This window comes from Dasypus novemcinctus, chromosome X, assembly GCF_030445035.2.
Source record: "Dasypus novemcinctus isolate mDasNov1 chromosome X, mDasNov1.1.hap2, whole genome shotgun sequence".
Lineage (NCBI taxonomy): Eukaryota > Metazoa > Chordata > Mammalia > Cingulata > Dasypodidae > Dasypus > Dasypus novemcinctus.
This window is the reverse complement of record NC_080704.1, coordinates 20,167,221-20,185,513: the sequence shown is the minus strand read 5'-3', so window position 1 is coordinate 20,185,513 and position 18,293 is coordinate 20,167,221. Positions and strand designations below refer to the sequence as shown.

General features: G+C 46.6%; 1 protein-coding gene across 4 annotated transcripts in view; it reads right to left on the bottom strand.

The window, feature by feature from the left end:
• Positions 1 to 18,293, bottom strand: part of NHS (NHS actin remodeling regulator) — a 356,077-nt gene that overhangs the window by 38,888 nt on the left and 298,896 nt on the right. For all 4 annotated transcript variants that reach the window (XM_058292148.2, XM_058292149.2, XM_058292151.1 and 1 more), the window contains exon 2: positions 1,705 to 1,857. In XM_058292148.2, the coding sequence (XP_058148131.1) occupies positions 1,705 to 1,857 (153 nt within the window). The remainder of the gene's footprint in view (positions 1 to 1,704; positions 1,858 to 18,293) is intronic.

The following is an 18,293-nucleotide window of genomic DNA, read 5'->3' as shown; positions in this document are numbered from 1 at the left end:
TCAGTCCCTCAAGCATTCCCTAAGGACCTACTCTATGTCAGGTTGAGGCTAAGAGCTCTGAATACAAGAAATCAATACGATATAACCCTTGTTCTTGAGTTGCTCATGGATTAATGGTGGAAGACAAACCCATAAGTGGTTAGTTATGATATTGGGTTTTAAGTGTCATGAGGGCAGGACACATAAGATTTGATGGGAAGGGCACCTGATCCAGGCTGAAAAAGACAGGGGAAAGTGAGGGGAGATTTCCAGAGGGTGGCTTGTAGTAAAACAGTGCTAAAGAAGAACTTTTTAGCCAACTATAAAATTGAAGTGGAGAGTTAAGTATGCCAGAGCAACTTCTAGCGAATACCAATCGTCGCTCTCCAGTATGACCATATCACAGTGGCTGCCATTAATACCCAAGGAAAATGTTTTAGAAACGATTGCTTTGGTGTTATTAGTAGGTTAGCTTTTTCACTTAAAGAGGAAAAGATGAGGTTTGGGGGAAAAGGCAGAAGCCATACATACATGGATGAGACTAAGATGAATACAACCTTTACCATTGTATTTCTCCATCTTGATATCAATATTAAAACACTTCAATGAAGTTGTAATACTTTGGAGTACTAGCATTCCCTAAAAGAGTATAGGGAATTTGGAACCAAGGCATCAAATATGCAGACACCACATTGTCTCCATAGTAAAAACCTAAAGGCCAATGAAGCTGGCAAGCCAACTTCTGATACCCAATTCAGGGGATTCTAAAAGGAAGATGTTAGCTTTTAACCCCCTTGGCCACATCAGAATGGTTTTAAGTCACCCAAAAATCACCAGCTTAAGAAGAGCCAGTATCTTCTGTCTTGACTGATAGGTGCCTATCTTTGGCATCCCCAGGATTGTATTGTGGGAGACACACAAATAGAAATATAGATGAACTTATCTATTTCCCATGAGCACTTGTAAAAGAGCTCTGACTGGGAGCTCAGAGGCACTGTGTCTGGCCTGCCATGTGCGACCCTGAACAAGTCTTTCAACTTCTTTAGGCCTCTACTTCCTCCTCTGTAGAATGGGGGCATTGGATCACATCACTGGTTCTCAGCAGGAGCAGAAGGGCCCCCATACGTGGTTCTGTATTATAGGCATACCGTGGAAATACTGCTGGCTCGGTTTTGGACCACCACAATAAAGTGACTATCGCAATAAAGCGTGTCACACGGATTGTCTAGTGTCCCAGGGAATATTAAAGTTATGTTTATACTATACTGTTGTCTATTAAGTGTGCAATAGCATGATGTCTAAAAAAAGCAATGTACATACCTTATTAAAGTGTGACCCAGAGACACTAAGTGAGCATGTGCTGTTGGAAAAATGGCGCCCAGAGACTGGCTTGGCACAGGGTTGCCACAAACCTCCAATTTGTAAAAAACTCAGTATCTGTGAAGTACAATATGTCGAGGTATGCCTGTATATTATTATAAATTATTTCCCTTTTAATTTCTCTTTATTATCATAGTTAGGCTATCATGCTATTTTTCATTATGTGTAGAGTAACCTATATTATCCATGGATTTCATTTCAGAGTAGAAAAGGGAGTGTTTCAGAGTACTTGCTGTCATAAGGGGGGTGGAGGTAGGGACTGATGGGACAGAGAACCACTGGACGAGACAACCCCGAGTTCTCTGCCAGCTCCTGGCCCAACCAAGCAAGCCTTGGATCAGTCACCTCTGCGCAGGGCTTGCAGGCTCTGCCGGGCGTGGCGGTGCAGCTCTTCTACGCAGGGTGGCCTCGTGGCCGGGAGGAAGATGTTCCTCTGCTGGTGCCACGGTGCTCGGTAGTACACGCTCAGCTTACTCTCGATGTCCAGGTTGGAGACAGCTGCAAGGGAAAGAGGGAAATGGGCATCAGGTGGTGCATTTGGTCACCTCTGGGGCAGGGGATGGGTGGAGCCGAAGTCCAGTCTGCTGCATGTTCACTAAGAACTAATTCTTGGCTAGAGAAGGGCTGGAAGGTTACAATACACAGAGCAATAACCTTTGCCCAGAGCTACAGAACAGGAGCCCCCAGGATGCCAGTCACCTGCTTGTGACCCACTTACTTCCTCTCCACCTTCACATCTCATCAACCTGGACAAGCCCCTGGCCAGCTATGCTTAGGGATGGGGCTGGGGGAGCCTGCCTTCCAAGAAAGAGGGGCAAGATGTTCGAGGGGCAGTCCCAGAAGTAGAGGGGGTTCTGAGCAGCCCTCCCCCAGGCCCATCCCTTTGGGAAGGCAGGAGCCAGGGTGTGGGGCTGGACCTGGGGGGATAAAGCAGAATGCTTTTAAAGCCCTCAAACCCTCAGTGCCACTCAGTCAAGCAAAGCTCAAGGTCATAACCTGAGACCCTCAGAAACCAGGTTATGTGGCCGTGGCTCCTCAAGCTCTGTGTGAGAAAGCGCTGAGTTCTTACTGCTTATCTCAGTGTCAATCTGAAGGAGAAAGTCATCTGATGTGCTGGCCAGAAAAAAAAGATTCCTGGGCTCCAACCTAGACTTCCTGAACCAGAATTTCTAACAGAGAGTCCTAGTAACCTGTGTATTTGAGAAATGCTTCCAGATGATAATGATGATGATACTGATTTATCATCAGGCAAGCCTGAGAAATGCAAAGTGTTATCCACTGATGCCTGGGGATCTCATTGGAGTGGAGGGAGAGAACAACGCGCAGGAAGGGAAGAGACGGCTGAAGACGGGAGCACCCATCCATCCACCTGTGGCACGTTTTCCAAGTCGCTATTATTTCCCAGGCATGGTGCCAGGTGCTGGGTTACAGCACAGAACAAAACACATGTTGAGTAAAAACAAAAAGGCCACCTGCATTGGGTGTTGCAGGGAGGGACCCCTTTCAGAGAAGAGCTCTTCCAGAAGACAAAAACAATTGCCCTGTAGGGGCTTTTGGAGAAAATGGAACGCACCCTACAGAACCGCAGATGAGCACACCTGCTGATTAAACTAATTTCGGTCCAGTCGAGCTATCTTACCAGAATGGACAAGCACACCAGACTAATCAAGGTAGATCTGTTCCCTACTTTGTAAGACCCACGACAGGAAAGGGAGCCTTAACGTCAGCCAATCAGAACATTTCCTCACTTGCTTTTGCGTTCACCGGGTATGAGCTCCCCTTTCCACTCCTCTTTTCTGAATGGGATGTTGCTTGATTCATGAATCACTCAGTAAAGCCATCAGATCCTAAACTGCCTGTAAAGTTTTTCTTTTCTCTCACACAAGGATCCCTGCTCTCTGGTTCTGTGAGAAGATGGTTTGGATGTGATTTTGCCTGAAAGCAGTGGATTAGGAGAAGTAATTCCTCCTGTTTTAGTGTCACACGTTTCTATAGGGGTGGCCTAAGACCTCCAGACTCTAGAGGCCCTAAACACCAAAAAGATTGTACCCCATTTCTCCCCCTTTCTGCAGTAAAGACTAAATGAGCTTACTATGAAATGAGTGTAAATGTATCGTCGTTATTGAATATTAACTATGGAGTTATTTGAGAAAAGCATTTTTCGGCCGGCCCTGCTCTGCTGATGCCCTAAACAGATTCCCACTATGCCTACCCAGCAACCCGGCGCTGGGTTTCCAGGCTGGTAAACTCTGCCTCCAGCCCAGCACTGTGCATTTGCACATGCGAAGACTTGGGCAGTGTGGGTTCCAGCGCCCGCAGCTGAGTCACGTGGGAAGAATCGGCTTTCACAGTGACAGCTTCAGGGCAAGGAACCCTCACCTTTGTCCAGCCAAAACCTTTTTCTTTTTCTGCTATAGTGGATTTCTGCCATGCATTAGCAGGGGAGCATTTCCCTCATCAGTTGCCACAATGGTGTTGATCTTGTAGACAGGGAGGAAAAGGACAACTCTTGAAGGCCTTTGCTTCTCAGTGCCGGTGCTGTGGGATGATACATCCCCTGGAGCCAGATGGACAGGCACCAATGAAGCTGCTCCACGAAAACAAACCTTTTTCCTTGGGAAAAAAACCTCTTTTCTTTTCCGAAGTCATAGTTCCATCAAAGCTAAACCTCCCATTCCTAAGCTTGTGGCAGCACTGCCATCCCAAAGCTGTCCCACGTCTTCAGGTTCACCCTGCCCCCTTCTTTCTTCTGTGTAACAATCTCACCCCGCCTGAGCCAAACCCGGGCCCAGCAAGATAGTGGGCTTAGGAGCCCCCATAATGGTTGTTCTCGGAAAAAACAGTACAAAGGACAGGCAAGGAGGGTTCTCCTCTGCCCACTTAGAGAGGTCCAGAGACCCCCTGTGGTTGGCAGAATCCTGGAATGGTCTCTAAGATTCCTGAACCCCTGTGTCCACGCCTTCTATCATCCCCTCCCTGAGTGTGAGTGGGACCTGTGAGTTATGTTACCTTAAAAGGCAAAAGGGATATCACAGATGTAATAAAGGTCCCTACTCAGTTGATTTTGAGTTCATCAAAGGAGAGGTTATGCTGGGGGAGTCTGGCCCACTCAGGTGAGCCTTCAGAGAGACAAGAAGCAGCCAAGATGCTCTCCTGTTGACCTTGAGGAAGCAAATTGCCATATTGTGGAGAGAGTCAGGTGGCCAAGAATGGTGGGTGGGCCCTAGAAGCTGAGGGCCTTGGGCCCTACAACCTTATGGAGCTGGATCCTGCCGCCAACCAGTGAGCTAAGAGGATCCTGGGCCTTAGATGGCATCGTGGCCCCAGCTGACCCCTTGACTTCAGCCTGGGGGCACCCTGAGAAGAGGACTCAGTTAAGTGGTAGCAAGACTCCATTGACCATGAGGTACAGCGGTGCTCAGAGATGTATTCACCAAATGCAGTGAATGTCTCATGATGATGGAGGAGGTTGTTGTTATGGGGGGAGGAGAAGGGTGGGCGGTGAGGGGTATATGGGGACCTCATATTTTTTGAATGTAACATTAAAAAAAGACAAAAAAAAAGAGGGTGGACTATTGAAAAAAAAAAGATGAATGGGTATTGTTCTAAGCTGATGCATCTGTGAGAAGTTTTTATGCAAAACAGAAAACTAATAGATCCTCTCCCTCTTTGATCTCCTTCCCTAGAGCCAGCCCCTTCCCTTGTCTGGTACTTGTCATCTCACCCCATCTTGCCTTGTCATCTTGTCCCCTCTGTTACCAGCGCCTCAAGGAGGGGGCAGATAGGGGCGGATATTACAGAGGGAAATAGGGCTACACTTTTCTCATTTGTATCCTCTTCACAGGAAAAGGTTCTGTAGATGAATCATGTCTCCCCTCCATGACTGTAAGCTCTTGAGGGAAACTCCAACCAGATGCCAAGCTCTAGGCCCAGGGCATTATATAAGTAATATCATGGTATGCTCACACAGGCCAATGAGAAAAGTACTCTTCCTGTTTTATAGATAAGGAGATAGGAGCTCAGAGAAAGTCAGTACCTTCCCAAAGTCACACAGCTGGTAAATGGAAGATCTGGAATTAGAAACCATATCTGGCTTCCAATCCACTGCTCTTCTCCAAAGCAATATTAAAATACATTTGCCTTAGCTAAGTCTGATTAAGGGAGCCTATCCGCCATGTAGAAGCTACCTAGTGATTCTCAAAAATCAAAAGAAAGCATCCATAACACTAGGTGTAACCAAGATTGGAATGAAGCTATCAGAGAGTGCCTCGCGGAATTTGTAGAGGAGTTGCCATATTCCAGAAATACAAACAGCCCCGCAGACAGATACCACAAAACCAAGCAGCTCAAAGAAAATGCCATCATAGGAAATGCCACTAGGCAGTGAAGTCTTTCTAGAATGATCTTGCTTCATTCCCCAGTTGAACTCTTGGACACAGTGGAATTGCCTAGACCTAGATTCATAGTGATGTCTTCAGAAAACTGGGTGCATCTGAAATGAACAGATTTGGAAGTCAAGGAAAACCAGGGGCCACCGTTCCCTTGGAAAGGCCAGGCCCAGTTTTAAGAGGAGACACAGCTTTAGGAGCTGTTGGGAAGGGGTAAAAATCAGGGGCAAATATCACCTAGCTCCCAGCTTCTCCAGCCCCATCTCCCCATGTCCTGCTTGGGCAGGTACTTGTTGAATTGTTGAATGCTGCCTTTCCTGGTCCGGTGACTCCTCACTCCCCAGGAGGAGTGCAGATCCCTCAGTCTTAACTCCCTTTCCTCAGAAGCCTCGCTTCCTCAAGTCTTCACTCTGGCTGCTGGCCCTCTCCCCATGCCACAACTTCTCCTCCCAAGGGCTCAAGAATTGAAAAGATGGACGGTAACAGTTGAAATCAAAGTTCAAATGAAACATGTAGTGAAAATTTTTTAAAAGGTGCAAGGCGACTCAGAAATGGAGTGACTACACCTTTGGGGGAGAGAAGGCATTTGTTCACTGGTCTTCAAGTGCCTACAGACAAATGTGCCCCCAGCCATCTTGCTGACCTTCCTTCCTGCCCTTCTATCTACCACACAGCTTTCCTGCCCGGAACACATCCCTCCACAAACCACCCCTTCGAATGCCATGAAGAGTGTGTTAATACATTAATATAGTAAGAAGCATCCAAAATGGTCAGTATTGCAGATGTGGAGCCAGCACACCTCCACTGCTCCCTGCTACGCAGAAGCCAATCCTTGGCAGCCGACAGCTTGGTAAGCAAAATGGAAATCCTTAGTGTCTCTGCTGCTGCTGCCCAAGTTCTCAGAGCTGTTGGGAGGATGGCGAGGGGATTTCATCAAGTGAAATCTTTAATGCCCTTCTGTCCTTCCTTCCTTGGCCAACAGTTGTCTGCCCACTCTGCTTGGCAGCGAGGAGGGAGGAGCAGGGCAGGGTGCAGGTCCAGCCTAAAGTCAGGACCACCAAGGCTCCTGCCACCTGCAGAGCAGCTCAGAGCCAAGGCCAACCTCCCAGACATCTGTTCCTGCTGGGCTTCCTTTAATGTAGAACCACAGGTAATTCAGATGAGTTCCACACTGTGCACAAAGCACCTGATGGTGATCCCTCAGCATCAGAAACATCTAGAGGCAGCCTGAAAGTTTCAGTGCCCTGAAACTTTCTAATATCTACAGAAAAGGAGAATGCATCTTTCTTTATATACTAAAATAATCCAGAATGATTTTTCCCAACTTCTAAAACAAAATGATGCTCTGTACCAGGAGGACTGGTTTAGTCTTATTATTAGTGTTATTGTGGTTATTTTAATGGCCAACATCCTGTGGAGAGACTTCTAGAAGCCCAGGCTCCAGTCACAGTTCTGCTACCATGTGACCTTGTACAAATCAGTGAACCTTCCCAGGACTCAAGTCCCCCATCTTTACAAATGAGGGGCTTGGACTTTCCAATCTCTGAGTCCTGTCCTGTTCCACCTCTTGATGCCTCTGCTTTTTGATGCCAGAAAGACTCTGGATTCAAGCTATGGCAGGATGTGCCAATGGACAGTCCCTGGGCTCTGGGATCAGAAAAATGGGTATTAATTTGCAGCAATGAGATCTAGAATGAGTTCATACATTGTAAAATGGGAATCACAGTCCTGAGGGTTTGATGACGTGATAAAGTCTTTGGCACATTATTGTCTAAGAAACACTAGCTCGTTTCTATATTGGGAACTAACCAAGACCAAGAGGATTGGGTCCAAGGTCAAAGGACAGAAGTCAGGAGCTCTCTATTTCTTTTTTTTTTTTTTTTTTTTTTTAAAGATTTATTTATTTATTTAATTTCCCCCCCTCCCCTGGTTGTCTGTTCTTGGTGTCTATTGGCTGCGTCTTGTTTCTTTGTCCGCTTCTGTTGTCGACAGCGGCACGGGAAGTGTGGGCGGCGCCATTCCTGGGCAGGCTGCTCTTTCTTTTCACGCTGGGCGGCTTTCCTCACGGGCGCACTCCTTGCGCGTGGGGCTCCCCCACACGGGGGACACCCTTGCGTGGCACGGCACTCCTTGCGCGCATCAGCACTGCGCATGGCCAGCTCCACATGGGTCAAGGAGGCCCGGGGTTTGAACCGCGGACCTCCCATGTGGTAGACGGACGCCCTAACCACTGGGCCAAAGTCCGTTTCCCAGGAGCTCTCTATTTCTGTCTTGGTTTATTTCTCCTGTCTTCTTGACAATTGAAATGTCAACAAAGACAAGGCCACTAGAGATCACTTTTTGGGTGTGGGGGTGGAGTCTTACAATCTGCCAGGTGAGGCATCCCGTGCCGCTGATGTCTCGGCTTTGGCTGCCCTCCGTGCAATGATGTGGAGATCCTGTTCTCTAAGTCACTGTCAGAGTTGCGGTACTATACATTCTCCTTAGAAGCTGTCTGTAATTCACTTGTTTATCTTCAGGTCATTCTGCTGCCACATCCTACACCATGCACTTCCTCTGGACTGTAAGCATATGGTCATCTGTCACAGCATACTATTGTTTTCCAACACTCCTTTAGGCACCTAGCAAAGTCATTGGACTTTACTGCTGGAAGGGACCTCGGAAATTATGGAGTTCAGTGTCTTATCAAACTGCAGGACATGACCTATTAGTGGATTGTGATATCCGTTTACCAGGTCAAGAACAGCATTTTTAAAACAATAAAATAGTACAGAGCTGAACAGAGAATACCAAAGTACCTTGCATGTAGTGAGTATTGATTTGTGAAGCTATTGTTTCTGTTATGTGTGTATGCACATGTATGTACATGCATACCTCATTTTATTCTACTTTATTGCACTTTGCAGGTATTGTGTGGGTTTTTGGTTTTTTTTTTTTACAAATTGAGGGTTTGTAGCAACCCTGTGTTGAGCCAGTCTCTTGGTGCCATTTTTCCAACAGCATGTGCTCACTTCATGTCTCTGGGTCACACTTTAATAAGGTATGTACATTGCTTTTTTAGATATTATGCTATTGCACATTAATAGACAATGGTGTAGCATAAATGGAGCTTTTATATGCACTGGGAAACCAAAAAGTCCCTGTGACTTGCTTTACTGTGATATTTGCTTTATTGCGGTGGTCCGGAGCTGAATCCGCAATATTGTGTATGTGTGAGTATGCATGCGTGTGCTGGGTCATGATGTCACAATGAGTTTCTTACTGTGAGTATCATTCAACACACTGAAAGCCACTGTTTTAGGCTACCTGGTAACCAAGATTCAAAGACTTCAACCCAAGGGCACAGAGCTGAATTTCAGCAGAGGCCTAAACCAGAGTCCAGGTCTCCTGACCACTGGGCAATCTCTTCCTCCCATGCCAATGATCAGCCTGGATTATTCACCCTTTGGCTTTCTCAGTCTTCATTTGCTACCTATCACCTTATGAAGTTGTCTTTAGAAAAAAGAACAACACACTTCTCACCCGATCTCTACGATGCCAGCCACAGTTATTTTAGGATTCCAGAAGTGCTTCAGCCCAAGCAGCAAACCTTGGGATGAAGCAGCCACAGAGGCCAAGCCTTGCCCCGGCATTCCCTCGCTGAGCCCGGGTGCCCAGGGAGCATGCCTCCCAGGCGCTTGCCATAGTGCTCTGCCCCGTTCACCAGAAAGAAGTCTGAGCCACTTGGCAGCTTAGAGGACACATGTCATCATGGAGAAATGGTGTCAATGAAGAAAGGCTTTGTTCCTGCAATGAAAAAACATACGCTCCCTTTCCCCTTGCCTCTTAAAGATACAAAACTGGGTAACACTCGGGTATTCCATCTATGAAATAGCTGGGCTCCTCTCCTCTCCTGTATTCTGTCCTCCCGCAGCCTGAGCTTCCCAGACCAAGCAGTGCAGAAGACGATTGGTTCAGGGGAGAAGAGATCAAGGCATTGACTCTGGTTGACTTTTGCACCTAGAATGGCTCCCCTGCTTCACATCCTTCCTTCAAGCCCGGGTCTCCAGCAAACCCCTCCTGCCTGCCTATGCCCACTCCTCCACCGCCTGCCCTGGGGCACACTCCACGCATCAGGGACTGCCTTGGATTGCTAACTCCCTTGCCATGTATGTGAACCTTGGCTCTGCAACCAGCCCACAGACCCCTGGCAAGAGGGTCCCCTCTTCTCTCCCTGGCAAACCAGGCACTGTCCCAAGTGAATGCTTAAATGAAATCTGCTTGCTTTCAGTGCTTGTTAAGGACTCCTGTAAAGTCTGGCAGGGAAATGAAATTGGGCCAAACAGCTCAAATGAGGTTTTGCAACAACTCTGGGTTTTATTTACCCACAGAGTTACACTGGAAGAACTCGAGAGTAGATCTAAGGAAGGAATCCACAGCCACAGCAGTGTGTGGGAGGCAACAGAGTGTATTCTCAGAGGAGGTTGGGAAGGAGAGTGTGGTAGAAGAAAGAAGAAAGAAAAGCCGAAGGGGTGGGGAGAGAGCAGGAGAGGGCAGGATCCTAGGGAGATGCTGCACATCCAAAGACCTTGAGGTATTTCAGAAGAACCTCTACTTTAGAGGCAACTCTGACTAAGATGTAGTACTAACTTGACTTTTAAGTAGGAAAACGTCAGAGACGAAGCTGACATGTCTAGCAGCCCTAGGAATCAGGACAATCACTCACACTTGCCCACTCTTATTGAGCAGCAATTTTTGCTGAGCTCTGGGCTAGTAACAAGGGGTCACAGTGGTCTAAGACGGGATCCCTCCTGGCCAAGGGCTGACAGTCTAGTAGTCATTCATTTACATTCATTCTTTCTTCCTTTCAACTATTTAAACATTCCTATTATGTATTAAGAGAAAGGGCCACAAAAATGAAAATATACACACACACGGCCCACTCCTTAATAGAATATACATTTCTTAAAGGTTTCTCCTCCAACCCCTCCAACTTTTAAGGAGTAAGATACTTGGTGGAAAGTTCAAAAAATCTAAAAGAGTAAAAGAAAAGCCACCTGCAATCCTGTCACCAAAGGCCAGTCTGAGCTTGTGGCCACATTTCCCAGCAGTTTTCTTCAGGTACATTCTAAAAAAATATTATCCCTAATTTTTAAATTTTATTTTTATTCCCTCCCCCCCAAGATAGCTCCCTCAACTGTCTGCTTGTTGTCTGCTCATCTTCTTTAGGAGGCACTAGGAACAGAACCTAGGACCTCCCATGTGGGAGGCGAGTGCCCAACCGCTCCAGCTACTTCTGCTCCCTGCTAGTTGTGTCATCTGCTTGTTGCAGTGATTGCGGTGTCTGCTTATTGTGACATCTGCTCTTTGTGGCAGTTGCAGTGTCTGCTCATTGCAGTAGTTGCAGCATCTTCCAGTTGAGGCATCTGTGATATATGCTGTTTGTGGTGCTTCCTGGTTGTGGAATCTGGTTGGTTGCGGTATCTGCTCGTTGCGCCTGCTTGTCTTCTTTAGGAGGCACCAGGAACTGAACCCAGGTCCTCCCATGTGGGAGGCAGGCGCCTAACTGCTTGAGCCACCTCTCTCCCTCGGGTACACTTTCATAAGTTGAGATAGAGCATAGATACCTTCTTATATACTGCTTTTGAAAAATAAAAGCATTTTCCTTTGTTAATCAAAACTTTATAATTATTTACAAACACTGCTCATAAATGGCTGCAGAATATCCTATCACACAAATATAATGTATTTATTCATTCTCCCATCATTGGACATTCAGTTAGCTCCAATTCATAAAACCCACAGCCATGAACATCTCTCTTCCAAAGCTTTGTCCAGGCCACATTCTCCATGAGCTTGTGAACATGTGGGCTGGTCTGGAAATTTTGTTGTCTTAGTATGAAAGGGGCTCTCCTTTCACCAGCCAGTTCACAACAGAAGTCACCAAAGCACTGTTAACCCTAATCCAGCTCTCTGGAATGGCTAATAAAAGGATGGGGAGCAGACTGTATGGCCCCTGTGCTTGGATATATACATTACAAAGGGATGCCCTGTTTTTTAACAACTTGGGAAGCAGACTTGGCCCAGTGATTAGGGGCATCCATCTACCACATGGGAGGTCCGCGGTTCAAACCCCTGGCTCCCTTGACCCGTGTGGAGCTGGCCCACGCACAGTGCTAATGCACTCAAGGAGTCCCGTGCCACACAGGGGTGTCCCCCGCATAGGGGAGCCCCATGTGCAAGGAGTGCGCCCCGTAAGGAGAGCCGCCGAGCGCGAAAGAAAGTGCAGCCTGCCCAAGAATGGTGCCGCACACACGGAGAGCTGACACAACAAGATGACGCAACAAAAAAAAGAAACACAGATTCCCAGTGCCGCTGATAAGGATAGAAGCGGTTACAGAAGAACACACAGCGAATGTACGCAGAGAGCAGACAACTGTGGGGGCGGGGGAAGGGGAGAGAAATAAATAAAAATAAATCTTTAAAAAATAAATAAAATTAACAACTTCATTTCAAATTCACAAAAATAAATGAACAGAAAAAAGCAGCTCAACAAGTTATAGTCTTTATCAGGCACTTTTTCTTTCTTCTTTATTTTCTTTTAAATGTTACATTAAAAAAATATGAGGTCCCCATATACCCCCCAACCCCTCACCCCACTCCTCCCACATCAAGAACTTCTTCCATCATCGTGGCACATTCACTGTACCTGATGAATACATTTTGGAGCACTGCTGCACCACATGGACAGTGGTCCACATTGTAGTCTACAGTCCCCCCCAGTCTACCCAGTGGGCCATGGCAGGACACACAATGTCCAGCATCTGTCCCTGCAGTAACACCCAGGACAACTCCAAGTCCTGAAAATGCCCCCACATCATATCTCTTCTTCCCTCTCCCTACCCTCAGCAGCTGCGGTGGCCACTTTCTCCACATTGATATTACAATTTCTATTACTAATCACAATAGTTCCACAGCAGAACACCAGTAAGTCCACTCTAATCCATACTCTATTCCTCCATCCTGTGGACCCTGGGATGGTGATGTCCACTCCCCGTCTATATCAAGACGGGGCTTAGATTCCACATGGATGCTGGATGCAATCCTCCTGCTTGCAGTTGTAGGCACTCTTGGCTCCCTGGTGTGTGGTTGACCTTCTTCACCTGCCTCTTAGCTGGCCGGGGTAAGTCCAATAAACCAGAGGGTAGGAGCTGCAAGTCTGCTGAGACTTAGGGCCTGGCTGTCACATGGACAGTCCAGAGTTTATCAGGCACTTTTATCTCATCTAACTCCAACTGCTAGCTCAGCTGTTCCTCTAGTGTTCAGAAAGATATGTAGCTGAATACAGATTAGTTAAATGACATGGTCAAGGTCTCCTTATTAACGAGAAAAAATGAAGAGAAAAAAGTGCTTAATCGTATTCATATCTCAGAAAACCAAATCCTATATTCTTTTTTTACCTTTAATTATTGAATTAATATAATACCAACTTTGCTTTTGCTATAAAAACATTGCAATATTGTTAACTATAGTGTACAAATTACATTAGTCATGTTTTTCCCATGTATCACCACATTAACACCCTGTAGTAGAACATTCCTGTATTTATATTATTAACCACAATCCTCATCTACTTCCAAAATCATTGGCATACATTCCCAATATTATCCTCCAGCTGTCCTCCAACTAAAATTAATCTTCCTAGACTACTCATTTCAGCCACAATCACCTCCATAAATCAACAGTGTTTGTTACATTCATTGTAATGTGTTACCATCAAGTCCAACCATTATCACATATTTACATTTGGCCATACGAAACATTCTACATACTTCCAGCATCTTTTCCCCCTTCTCATCCCACATTCCATCTCCCACCAAACTACACGTGAAGTGAAGGGTTGTCCTTTTAAAAGAATCAGCTACAAGGGTGGCAGTTGCTTGGCAAAGAGAGAAATCAGACTGTTTAAGCTTTCATATCCACAGATCGTACATATGGGAAAAGATTCATATTTTTTCTTGTCAAAGCAGACCATCCTGGTTCAACAACGCTGGTGGAAATATTCGTTCTTATCATTACCAAGGAACCATCACTGTTTGTGAGTCTGTATGGATACAAACCACACCATCAGGGAACTGAGAAGGCTGCCCTCAAATGCAAATGCAAATGTTAATGTAATAGTTTAAAGCAGTGCTTCTCAAAGGTAAGAGAATCACCTGGAGATCTAGTTAAAATGCAGAATCTTCCCCAACCCAATTCAGGAGGTGTGGGAGAAGGCCCACGGATTTGCAACCAGGGGAGACTGAGGCTGCCAGTCAGCAGACCACACTCTGAGGGGAGCACTGGCATGAAGAAAGAGAGACCAAGACCAAGAGCTGTGAGACTGAACCATAGTGAATAGCTGATCGTCAACCATTTGGGCCTCCAAAAGCAATCTCACTTGATTCAATCTAATAATTAGATCAACTCCAAGGTTAACTTTACCCGGGTGGGGGTTGGGGTGGGGGTGGCAGTTGGGAGGCGGTGGGAAAGTGCTTGAAAAGGACTGCAAATGACCAGCCCATCACCAAGTGTTGAGAACTTTGTGCCGGTTTTCAAGGCTTTCATGCTTGAGCTTAAACCCTTGCTTCATCAGCCCCATACCCCCTAAAGGTACGTGGGCAGTTTTACAAGTTTGCAAACAGGTCGGGACATGGGGTACAGCGATGCCCGGAGATGTACTCACCAGACGCAATGGATGTGACATGATGATGGGGGAGAGTGTTACTGCGGGGGGAGTGGTGGGGTGGGGGCGGTGGGGGTGAATGGGGACCTCATATATTTTTTTTAATGTAATATCTTTCAAAAAAATGAATAAATTGAGTAGAATTTGGAAAAAAAAGAAAAAGAAAAGCTAATACCGATAAGAAATAAGGGATTTGCTCTTTTGGGAGTGCCACATGGATAATTAAGAAATATTTCCAAGATTCAGAAAAAAAGAAAACCCCTTTGTGAATGTCACAAATGTATTTTCATTACTTGCAAAGAACTAGGTGAGGGTGATTACAGGGAAGACTGTGAGTGACATCCTTTGGTCCTCTCGGTTCCTTGAAAACAGGTTATCCTCACAGAAAAATAGAGAGGAAAGAAGTCACTCTGCCCCCAATGATGAGAGTGATATTTTAAAGTCCCTTCACTGCTTCTCAAACTACAAATGTGAGGTCATAAACATGGGCACCTGTGACATTGAAAATTGAGCTTGAGTGGGAGCAGCAGGTCAGAAAACACATTCGAAGAACATCTTTCTGTTCAGGAAATAATGCGTGTAGCCACTGGCTGTAAGAGGGACGGGGTCTGGTTTTCCATTGTGGTGCATGGAGCCTCTTCGGTCCTCTTGGACAGATGCCCTTGGCTTATTTACCTTGTGAAGCAGCAAGGTAATTAGCCTGCGACATCCAATTATATCTGCTAATAAATATCTTCTCCTAGGTAGAGGTTATTCTCTTAAAATTTACTTAGAGATCATCTGCAACAAGGGGGAAATTTTTAAATACTTACAATAGGCCCCATGTACCACCTCCACTGCACTTACTTAGAATTATTACTTGCTAATTGGTATCTTCATAGGTAGAGGCCAACAGAGAGGTTATAAATACACGAGCCTGTGAGCCAAAAGTTATTCTTTCTCAAAGACCTTCCTACCCCCAAAGCCTAAGTATTTATAATGATTTCCATGCTATCACTAAAAGACACAGCATGAGCCAGATGAGTGGGGAATACTAACTCATACTATAGAAACTCTGGAGTCAGAAAAGACGGGTTCTCTTGTGACTCAGCAAGCACAAGTCTAGCCAAGTCTTCAGTGAGGTTGAGGCTGGCCTGCTCTCCATGGTCAATGACTCTTTCTCTTCCCATCTGTCCATGGAAGGCAGCCTCAGAGAATCAAAAGAAGCACCTGGCTTTCCCTGTACTAGGTGCTCAGACCAAGATTCAAGGACAAGTAGTTTATGTACGGGGAGATGCTAGGAAGTTCCCAGTAGAGAGAGTGGGGAAGTGAGAGAGGGAAAAGCTGGAAGCCAGTAAAGGGTGCTCTAATGAGCAGGTTATCACTGCGGGAAATTGAGGCTGGATCCCATTGGGAGCAGTGTGGAACACACACTTCAGAGGCAGAGTTGGGATATGTATCTACCACTTTCCACCAGTGATGGGTTGATGGCTGCTGAGGCAGGAAAGGCCATTACTTTCCCCCCACTTCTAGAAAAACAGGCTCCAAGAATGGAGGTACAGTGAGGCCGAAGCACACTGAAGTGACAAGAGTGAGGGAGTATGGAAGGTGAAAATGAATCATGAGTTCCGACCGCTATTTCCACTTCAAATCTAAGACTACAGGTCTTAATTTAACTCCCTTGATTTTATATTTGATTGCTTTTCTCTTACACAGAAATCGTGGTTCCTCATGACAATAGCAAAACGACTTACTTGCATAGTTTCAAAACAACTACAATCAGACAACCAAGTTCAATTTTAGATTTCTTTTTGTTTTTCTTTTGCCTTTAGGATATTTTCTACTAGAAATGTACTGTGAACTGTATTTTGTCTTAAAGTCACATAAAACGTTTGAAGGTATGGAACAGATGATTGCTAAGTTCCCGGACATTCCCTTGGTATGTTAAAATTAGAGATCTATGAGAAACTCCAAGCCACCCCGTTCGGGTAGATGAATCTAGTTCATCTAAAGTCCCTGCATTCTTTATTTAGCATTCACTCGAAAAAACACACGTACCTTCTTGCCCTTCACACTCATCAGCCCCGTGTGTTGCAATATATAGAGAACCGAGGGGCTCGCCTTCCCCTCCCACCCTCGCCTCTTATGAACTGTGCCGCTGGCCTCGGAGCAGCTAGGTTGGCTTGGCTGCGCAACAGCACAGGGCAACCCACGTGGTGAGGAGAGAGCCTTTGATCTCCAGAAGACTTGAAAACCAGAGCCTGGAGGTCTTGGCATTTATCCCAGAGATCAAACACATACGTTGGCACCTGCAGGGAAAAGGGAAATGAACTAGCCTTTCTTGAACCCAGAGCCTATGGTAGAAACTCCATGAGCCATGACAGAACCTCCCAAAGGCCAAGGGCCCATCATATGCCTCTAGTAGCCTCTATGGGCACCTTTCTCCCAAGGATCGAGCTGAGTGGACCACACACAGGGATCAGACTTCATCCATAAACTGTAAAGGAGCCCAAATACCAAGAGACACGAGGATGAACGTTATGAACCTGACAGTTGTGGAGGTCAAAAATGGTTGGGTGTTGGCACTTCCATATGATTCCACTTTAGAGCTCTTAAAAGAGCTCATGAGGATGCAGAACCACAATAATGGTTCAAAACTGACAAATGACACGCTACAACCCTCTCCTGGGTTCAATAAATTTCTGTCATGGGTCCTGCTGGGGTCTATTTGCCAATGAGAGAGGCATATGGGAGACAAAAAAACGGAATCAAGTTGTAGGAAAAAACTGTTTCTAAAGGGACCCACCGGAGAACAAGGGCCTCAGGCACCAGAGCAGGCAGGCAGGGCTCAGAGCCCCTATCATCCCCAATGCCTCTCTGAGTGTCCCAGAGCCCCTGTCTGTCATCCACAGTCCCTCTGGTTGTGCCAGAGCCCTGTCTGCTGTCCCCAAACCCGAGAGTACCAGACCCCTGCCTGTTGTCCCTGATACCTAGTATCTACGAGACTCCTGTCTAGTGTCCCCAATATGGCTCAGTGTGCCAGATCCCCTGTTCATACCTCCCAGTACCTCTCATATGGAGCCCAATCCCTCTAAGTGTACCACAGTCCCAAGTACTCCGAGTATAGCTGAGACAACTTCTGAGGACCCCACTTGCTCTCATCATACCAGAGTCCCTGTCTGGCGTTCCCGATGCCTCTGTGTCTACAAGCCCCTTTCTATTGTCCCCAGTATTATTAGTGTACCAGAGTACCTGTTTATAGTTCCCGTACCTCTCAACATCACTAGTCCCTCTGAATGTACCCAAAATGCTGTCAAAGATTCCCAAGCCCTCTGATGCAGGGGCCTAACTACCTATCACTCCTCAATCCTGCTGATGATAGCAGGGCCCATCTGTTGTCCCTAGTTCCTCTGAGTGTACCAGAGCCATTGGGTAGATTGCCCCAAACCTCTGAATGTACCACAGCCACTGTCATCCCTGCTCCTTCTGAGTATACCAGAGGCCCTACCTGTTGTCCCCAAGACCTCTGCATTGTCAAGAGCCCCTGTCTGAGGGCAGAGGACTTGGCCCAGTAGTTAGGGAGTCTGCCTACCACATGGGAGGTCCGCGGTTCAAACCCCGGGCCTCCTTGACCCGTGTGGAGCTGGCCCATGCGCAGTGCTGATGTGCACAAGGAGTGCCCTGCCACGCAGGGGTGTCCCCCGCGCAGGGGAGCCCCACGTGCAAGGAGTGCACCCCATAAGGAGAGCCGCCCAGTGCGAAAGAAAGTGCAGCCTGCCCAGGAATGGCGCCGCACACACGGAGAGCTGACACAACAAAAAGAAACACAGATTCCCGTGCCGCTGACAACAACAGAAGCAGAT